Here is an 8,353-nt window from a genome sequence, read left to right on the forward strand (position 1 = left end):
AATGATGACCGAATATTTGTAAATATTAAATATAATATTTTGCGCTCAATTAGTTCCTATACAAAGGACTTAAATCTTCATGGAATACCTTCACGTCTTAGGTGGTTGCAAGGAAGAACCTCAACTTTGGATAAATAGATTTTGTTATAAATTACCTTAAGGTATCCGTCCAACCAAATTTAAAAGGAGAACAAAACTATAAAAAAGGTAAAAGGTACCAAAAACATTGCAAAATTTTAATTATGAATGTGATAGATTTGTTTTTCTAAAATATTTTGCATATAGTCATTAACATTAAAATAAGTAAATAAATGTTGATAATATTCATTCGATACTTTCTCAAAAAGAAAAAAAGAATCTATTAAATACAAAAGAAAGAAAATCCTTATTTGACTCGAATCCCGTCTCTGGCTTTCGGATTCCCGCGGCCGGACAGCGGTGAGAACTTCGAAGAAGATGACCGGAGGTTCCACTCCCAAAAACACCGCGGACGTTAGGAATGCATCTTGCAAATACGATTTACAAAGCTAAATCGTCCAATATACTCTACCGAATCTTGACATACGAAATCATTTGAAATAATAGTGTATTAGCATTTAGTGATGGAAGAGACGAAACGTAAGAGACGATTCCGTTCTGCTTCCGGAGTTATCTCATCGTTAATGTTTTCCTCGTAAAAACTTTGATCATCCGAAAATTTGTCGGTGGATATATAATTTTATTCCTTGTCCACAAAATCTTCTTTCTCAATGTCTCTTTGCTGCATTTTGAAGTTACCTGGTTTTCCCCCCTTTTCTTTATACTTCTAATGTGGGTTTTAATTTGTTTTTAGGATTTGAATCGTCAATCAATTTTGTGATAGTTCATGATGGCATGAGTTTGCGATAGATTTCGAGGACTCTGGAAAAAGCTTATAACAAGTTAACATCCAACTTGGGCGTTTTCGTTGCATGGCCAATTGACTCAGACAGTGAGATGATATTTATTGTTGGTGTTTATTTTAATATGCGTACTGAAACTCGGCTGAAGATTTATCTGACTGATTTGATTTGCATGTGCTAAAGTGCCAATATAATTAAATTTACGTTTTTGGATAAATTGGTAAAATTAAGTTTTTGGATCAATCGGGATTCAATGACATGAAAGAGACCTTTGTGTTTTAAAAGGTGTTTTGATCCCAAGACTTTTGAACTAGAAATGGTTTCAAACGAGAAAACATTTGATTTGCTTAAGCTATTTTTGGCTGTAAGAAATAAGGGTGGTTATGATGTTGTATCGAGGAAGAATTTGTGGGATTTGGTAGGAGAAGAATTTGGTTTGGGTTCAATTATCTCCTCAACTCTGAAAGTGTTGTACGTTAAGTACTTGAATGTTTTAGAGAGATTGCTTGAAAGGGCTGTTGAGGATCGAGACTCCACAAATAGTTGCAGCAGTACGGGATTCGGATCCAATGGCTCGTCTCCGGATATTCAATATTTGAAGAAGAATCATGATTTGCATGAATCAGAATTTTCGGACTGTGATGATACAAATGTAATTCTGAAGATTGATAGGGACAAGAATATTACTGGTTGCGAGGAAACTCTCTGCCAATTAAATAAGTCCGAGTGGGACATTCATGACACAAATAACTTGTATAAAGGTGAAGACTCTAGCCTGGCATTAGCATCCAATGTGGCCGAGAATTTTGATGTCACGGAGAAATCCCGTTGTCTAAACGTTCAAAAGGATGAAAATGCATTTATGGATGGGGTAGGAAGCAATGTCAAGCTCTCTTACGACAGCAGAACGTATGATGGTCATGATCCTGATGACAAAGAAGGAGCGATCATAGATTCCATATCAATTGAGGAACTTAATTTTAGCCATGAGAAAAAGTGTGAATCCATGTTAGGAATGGTAAATTGGATCAAAGAGATTGCAAAGAATCCATGTAACCCTGTTATTGGGTTATTACCTGAAAGTTCAAAGTGGAGGTCAAGTGGAAATGAAGAGATCTGGAAGCAAGTTCTGCTGATTCGAGAGGCGACGTTGCTGAATAGACATTTCAGTTCATATGCTGGACGGTCCGCTCTGCAGGTATATATTTCTATGAAAACTAGGTCTTGCAAAAATCATGTACAAGAATATCATTCCATCCTACTTATAATCAAGCATTCAGTCTGAGACCATTTTGTGAAAGAGATAGTAATGTGCTGCATGTATATGTTGTGCACTCTCTTGCTTGATATTTAAAAGTGTGAATATCGAGTTCGGTGACCTAGAATTTGTTGGCTGTCTGTTGCAGCTCTACGAGCTCTTGGTTAGTTACATATGAAAAATAGCCTGGAACAATCAATTGTGTAGTAATTCAGGATGATAGCACTGTTTCTTCATTTCATATGTTTGAAATAATTGTTTGGCATATTTCTTCTTAAGCTATGTGAGTTTGGTTTGATATAATATCGGTTTATTTATGTCTCTTGTATTTTCATTTATAGTGTCACTACTTTGAGTACTAGACTCGTAACTTTTTTCTATTCAAAATATAAACACAAACACACATAGGCTTATCATCACGACTCATGTACGTCATCAACTGTGGCTCTTTGTTCATAGGTTCAATGGATTATCTTGTCTACTTGAGCTGCACCATCACATTCTTTGGTTATGTGATTGATTGCAATTAATGTTCTGACTTTTGTGTGACCAAGAATATGCTAGCTTATAAGGTTGAAAATATTTTCTAATGGATGAAAATACTTCTTTTTAGTATAATGTGGGAAGGGGGTTTCAAACCATAGATCCCTTAGTTGCTAAAATACCAATGTGTCAATTGAGCTATGCTCCATTTTGGCTTCTTTCAAAGCATGCATAAAAGGCAGAAAACTTGGCTACAGTAACTGATCTCTTTAGAGTGTAGTTAATTCCTGATAACGTTATTTAAGCATTCTTCTTGTTGTAATATCAGGGCATACATCCATGCATGTTCGATGATCATCAAGGCTCCAGTTACAATCTAAGAAAGAGAACAAGATCTAGTAAAATATTTCCCTGTGGGATGAGTCGTGGTCAAAGTCCTCTACCGAGGACAGAAGACCAACTTGACCAAAAAATTGTTGTAACAACTGATTCCTTGATGCCAGACTACATGGGACAATCTGCCTCAAAACAAATACCCATAGGACCAAAGTTTCAGGTTGAAGTACCAGAATGGAGCGGTATAACATCTGAAAGCGACTCTAAGTGGTTAGGGAGTCTGGTTTGGCCATTAAATAAAAAGAAAAAATCATTTCGTCGTAAACACGATCCCATTGGGAAGGGACGAGATGATTCGTGTAAATGTCAGGTCCTTGGTTCCATCGAATGCATTCAGTATCATATTTTAAAGAAAAGATACAAAGTTAAGAGGGAAATAGGCTCGGCATTCTATAACTGGAAATTCGATAAAATGGGGGAGGAAGTGCGACTTCATTGGACAGAGAAAGAGGAGCACAAGTTTAAGAGTGCAACGAGGTCGAGTTCTACATCTTTTAAACAGTCCTTCAGGACTCGTATGTACAAATATTTCCCTTATAAGAGCAAAGAAGATATAGTTTGTTACTACTTTAATGTCTTCTTATTGCATCATAGAGCATTTCAGAACAGATTCACTCCCGATAACATTTGCAGTGATGATGAATTGGAATATTTATGTAGGAAGAGAAAACCTTGTTGGTAATACCAGGAGAGGATTTTGTTTTGTTTTTTTTATATTAGTTTCATATATGTATTAATTATGTACCGTTATTGTAGTTTGATTTTAGTAGTTCTCAATAAAAACAAATATTTCTTTTTATTATTTTACAATGAAAAATCAAATCTCCAATCATAGGGTTATCGAAGTTTTCTTAGATTAGATGTCAATGTGAAATAGTAATATATATGTCCACATCTCAATATTTTCTCCTACATACTATTTTGTTGGGTTAAAATTTATTGCAAGGCTATAGATTTGGTAAGAATTAAAGTAAAAATGGAATTTGAATCAAATTCTTTTGTTGGGTCAATTTATTGCAATGCTATTGATTTGGTTTGCCTATGTTGTAAATGAAAGTCTCTTAGGATGTTTCCATCTAGAATAAAAATTCATATCATTAATATTTTTCTATTTATAATATGTTTGTATTGAGTACATAATTTTCTTTCAAACAAAACAAAATTTCTAAAAACAAAATTTCTATTAATTTGTTTGTTTTAATAAAACTCGAGTAAAATAAAAATTGAAATAATGTTATTTTTAAGTGGTTAATTTATTATTAATTTTTCAAATCAACTTATTTTTAAAAGATAAAGATTTTAAAAGTTGAACCAAACACATTCTCAATCAAATTTGGTCAATTGATAGTTTTGTTGTATTCATTTTCAAGAATTCAAAATACTTCGTTTTCAAGAGTAAAACAAGAATGAATCAAAAGTTATATATAAAAAAAAGTATGTGAAGTAGAATGAGATAACCTTGAAAAATATAGAGAACAAAATTAACATTTTAAAATAGATTAAAATGAAACAAAGTCAATCGTATGTATTTAAATTAGGTTTATTTGCTCCGCTTTATCCAATGAAGCTTCACGACGAAACTCTCTTTGGTTTCCAGAACAATGAATGAATGAATAATGCATAATATAGAGATCTAAGATCAGTTTTTGGCATATAATTACTCAATGTAGATCGAATCTTTTTTAGGATAAATTAGAGAGGAAAATCTTGAAAAAAGAATGGAATATTTATATGGCTGAGGCCCGGATTGGAGTGGGTATATATATATATAATGACCAAGGAGGAAGAATCTTGAAAGTACATTTCAATTTTCAAGCAATAAGAAGGGTTTCCTAATTGAAAATTCTCCCTTTCTCACTCCTATTTTCTCTCTCTAGATTTCTCCTTGTTTCACTGCTTCATGTCTGAAGAACCCTTGTAGCCTTTTCTCTTTCATTTCTAATTTCAAACTGAAAATTTCCTATTTCTTTGTATTCTAATCGACCCATCAAAGAGTAGAAACCATGTCTTCTCCAAGCAAACGCCGAGAGATGGACTTGATGAAACTGTTAATTCTCTAACAATAAGCTTATTCTAATTCCATGATCTCTATTTTTTTTTTTTTTTGGGGGGGGGGGGGGGTGCGTTTGTTAAGTTGTTCTGTGAAATCTTTTGTTTGATGGGGTTTTTTTTTTCTGTTCTTTTTTTCTTTTTTTGGGTTTGACAGGATGATGAGTGATTACAAGGTGGAGATGATTAATGATGGAGTGCAAGAGTTTTATGTAGATTTTCATGGACCCAGTGAAAGTAAATCTTCAAATTTTTGTAATTTATATGCTTTTTTTTGCTTGTTTCTTGAAGTTTGTATCTTGTTGAAATCTGGATGTGATCTACTTGTTCTCACCCAACATGAGCAATTATATGGTCATCTCGTTGAGTAATCCCCCTTTAGTTACTTTAAGTGAATTGTGATCTCAATAAAGTGAGAATCCTTCTGTGTTCATAGCAGCAACTGATTTTTTATGTGCTCATGTTGTGTTTGGCCATGCTGTTTTGAGGCACCTAACTTTCCCATGTTCTTGGAGAACAGAAGGAAATTGATAAAGAAAAGTCACAATGTGATGAGTTTCTGGCAGGTCCTTATCATGGAGGGTTATGGAGGATAAGAGTCGAACTTCCGGACGCTTACCCCTATAAATCTCCTTCAATAGGATTTGTAAACAAAATTTATCACCCCAATGTTGATGAGATGTGAGTTCAACATATGTTCTTAACTTGAAGTGAGTTGTAGGTTTATGCTCTGATTATATGGTTTTCTGGTTGTCTTCAATACAGGTCGGGTTCGGTTTGTTTAGACGTTATTAATCAAACTTGGAGTCCCATGTTCGGTAGGCGAGCTTTTCTAATTGTTTATTATTCATCTTCATGCCATAGTTTTCAGATTGATCGTACATTTGTATATGCAATTACTTTCAGATCTGGTAAATGTTTTTGAAGTGTTCCTACCACAACTTCTTTTGTATCCCAACCCGTCAGATCCTTTGAATGGAGAGGCTGCAGCCTTGATGATGCGTGATCGAGTTGCTTATGAACAAAAAGTAAAAGGTATTGTTTTCCTCAATGTTTTCTGATTAGAAGCAAATCTATTGGAAGTGTGCTTTACAAGTGATTTTCTTGTTGTTTGCTGTCCATGTCATGACTATACATTTATTTAAAAGTTGGGTGTTTAAAGTTTAAAACTAATCGTCTATGGTTATTAGTGTGTTAACTTTTTATAAACATCAAATATTAAAAAATATAGTTTTTTCCCCATTGGAAATGCTGTTCTGTAAATTCGTAGAAATCCGGACAGGTTCATACGATGCCTGAAAGCATTGCAGAAAATAAAGAGAGTTCTACGTTTGGGGATTATCTTTAGTGATTACTTCAACTTGACTTAAAGTTCAAATACTTGAGTACGATTTCCTCAGGGATATCCAATATAATTGGAACAATAAAGAGAAGATTAGCATGTCCCTACACAAGTATGACACACATCTACCAAGTGCTCGTTATATTTTCAAGTGGATTACTGTTAACTTGAAAAACCTGCTTCGGTTCCATCAGAATGTTACTATCAAGCCAATCTTCTTGCTCTATCATACATTTTCTTCCATCACTAGAAGATGTTCTTTTATCTGGCTTCATCTTTATACACTTTGAGATAGAATACTTGTGCGTTGTGTGTATGATGTTTGTTCTCCTATCCTACTAGCCGCCGTTACTAAGCCTGTAGGTGGTCCCTAGGCTCATGACTCTCCAGAAGTGCTCTATTGTCATTTCGTGTGATCTTTCTTCCATAGTAAGTATGGTAGTATCATGATCATTTGAATGTTTTGGGAAAGAGTGGAAGGTAATGATTTTTTCCCCAAGTGGACATTGAGTATTTTTGTCTATAACCTTTCTTTTTGTACGAGTAGTCTTTCGTGAAAGAATAACAGTTACAAAGGGATGAAAGGAGAAAGACAAGAGTTACTCACTTGATAAAAAGACTCTCGAATTGATTGAGAAATTCTCTTGATAAAAGCTCTGAGCGAAGTAAACAAAACTCAGACAACGGCCTGATTTTCCCTAATCCCCTCTAATTAAATACTCTACCACTGTCATTCAAGTTATTTGATCAGTATTAAGGTGGAGGAAGATCGAAAAATGGTGATGATAACGATATATGCTTTGGTTATGGTGCCGCTGGGCAACAGTAGCATCATCTTTAGCAGTGGCAGCATAATAGCATCAATTCTAGAGCAAAATTTGTTAGTTTTTGGAGTTTAAGTTCCTCCACCAGAACTGGGTGGAATCTTTTTGTATTCGAGATTTTCAGGGTTCTATTTCTTCTGGAGGTTTTTTATTCTGATGTCTGATATTAACTAGATAGTGCCCCAGTCGAGTATCTGTTACTCTTGCAGAATAGTTGGTTCAACGGCAAATGAAACATGTCCACGCAGTCATTACTTTTTTGATTGATGAAATCCTTATTGATCTTCTTTCTTGCTTTTTTAACCTTGTGAATTTCATTGAATTTGACCATTGTGGCTATTCTTCCATCTCATCTTACAGAATACTGTGAAAGATATGCAAAGCCAGAAGACATAGTAGCTGCACCTGATAAATCTAGCGACGAAGAAGAACTAAGTGAAGATGAATCCGACTTGAGCGATGAGCAAGTCATGGGGCAAGCAGACTTGTAAGGGCTCATTTTGAGTTTCTTTCACTGTACAAAAGTGTCTGCTCGATTACTTTCTTCTGATCTGCTATGTGTGTATATATATATATTAAAAAAAGAAAAATCGACGCTGGTTTTATGTTGCAATGACCCTATGATATTAGATTATGTTAAGACTTAGTAATACTAATGCTTGGTTGAATTTTACAAAGGTAGTTGTAATGTTGCTTTTCTTTTTCCAAAAAGATGTTTTAAAGTTACATATATACTATATCAACTTTACCATACATAAAAGCTATTAAGATTCTTCTACAATCACTTTTAAAGCTATCAAAATCATTCCCAAATCATGATTCTATTAGAATCCATAGTTGTTTGTTGTACAAGCAAAGTCAAGTTGTAATGATATTTAAGTCAAGAATCATTGAAAAAGACGGAACATTTTTGTAGAAAAGACTTTCCATACCGTCTGGTTGTTTGAAGTTGGAGCATTGCTTAAAGAAAGGATTTCAATCCATCATCTTCCAATTTTGTACAATTTAAATTTCGAACTATAAGAAGTAATAAAATTTATGTATTTTATAAATCGACACATTTAGATTGGGAAACTGATTTGAGATAAAAAAATTTATAAACTATAAATAGTGAGTTAAA

At 34.0% G+C, this 8,353-nt stretch overlaps 2 protein-coding genes and 1 non-coding gene across 6 annotated transcripts; all 3 read left to right on the top strand.

Annotated features, from left to right (window-relative positions):
• The first annotated feature begins 356 nt into the window (after positions 1-356).
• LOC103483263 (AT-rich interactive domain-containing protein 1-like) lies at positions 357-3,820 on the top strand. 2 transcript variants are annotated; one of them, XM_008439804.2, is made up of 3 exons: positions 357-618; positions 833-2,079; positions 2,951-3,820. In XM_008439804.2, the coding sequence occupies exons 2-3, from the start codon at positions 1,198-1,200 to the stop codon at positions 3,698-3,700; spliced, it is 1,632 nt and encodes a 543-aa protein (XP_008438026.1). In that variant the 5' UTR covers positions 357-618; positions 833-1,197; the 3' UTR covers positions 3,701-3,820. The 2 variants fall into 2 exon arrangements, with proteins under 2 accessions (XP_008438026.1, XP_008438025.1); XM_008439803.2 differs by having other exon boundaries at positions 357-2,079.
• A 758-nt stretch (positions 3,821-4,578) lies between these two features.
• Positions 4,579-7,910, top strand: LOC103483264 (ubiquitin-conjugating enzyme E2-23 kDa). 3 transcript variants are annotated; one of them, XM_008439806.3, is made up of 6 exons: positions 4,579-5,065; positions 5,225-5,304; positions 5,634-5,748; positions 5,833-5,885; positions 5,974-6,102; positions 7,594-7,910. In XM_008439806.3, the coding sequence occupies exons 1-6, from the start codon at positions 5,022-5,024 to the stop codon at positions 7,722-7,724; spliced, it is 552 nt and encodes a 183-aa protein (XP_008438028.1). In that variant the 5' UTR covers positions 4,579-5,021; the 3' UTR covers positions 7,725-7,910. The 3 variants fall into 3 exon arrangements, with proteins under 3 accessions (XP_008438028.1, XP_008438029.1, XP_008438030.1); XM_008439807.3 differs by having other exon boundaries at positions 4,639-5,065; positions 6,034-6,102; XM_008439808.3 differs by having other exon boundaries at positions 4,771-5,065; positions 5,588-5,748.
• LOC127150104 (U6 spliceosomal RNA) lies at positions 6,458-6,558 on the top strand. Its single transcript, XR_007822121.1, has one exon. It is a non-coding gene; the product is annotated as a U6 spliceosomal RNA (small nuclear RNA).
• Positions 7,911-8,353: the final 443 nt, after the last annotated feature.

This window comes from Cucumis melo, chromosome 6, assembly GCF_025177605.1.
Source record: "Cucumis melo cultivar AY chromosome 6, USDA_Cmelo_AY_1.0, whole genome shotgun sequence".
NCBI classification, from domain to species: Eukaryota; Viridiplantae; Streptophyta; class Magnoliopsida; order Cucurbitales; family Cucurbitaceae; genus Cucumis; species Cucumis melo.

Coding starts and splice junctions, on each gene's coding strand:
- LOC103483263 (XM_008439803.2), top strand. CDS start 1,198: ATGGTTTCAAACGAGAAAACATTTGATTTGCTTAAGCTATTTTTGGCT. Junction 2,080..2,950: donor CTGGACGGTCCGCTCTGCAG/GTATATATTTCT, acceptor TTGTAATATCAG/GGCATACATCCATGCATGTT.
- LOC103483264 (XM_008439806.3), top strand. CDS start 5,022: ATGTCTTCTCCAAGCAAACGCCGAGAGATGGACTTGATGAAACT. Junction 5,066..5,224: donor GAGATGGACTTGATGAAACT/GTTAATTCTCTA, acceptor TGGGTTTGACAG/GATGATGAGTGATTACAAGG. Junction 6,103..7,593: donor TTATGAACAAAAAGTAAAAG/GTATTGTTTTCC, acceptor CTCATCTTACAG/AATACTGTGAAAGATATGCA.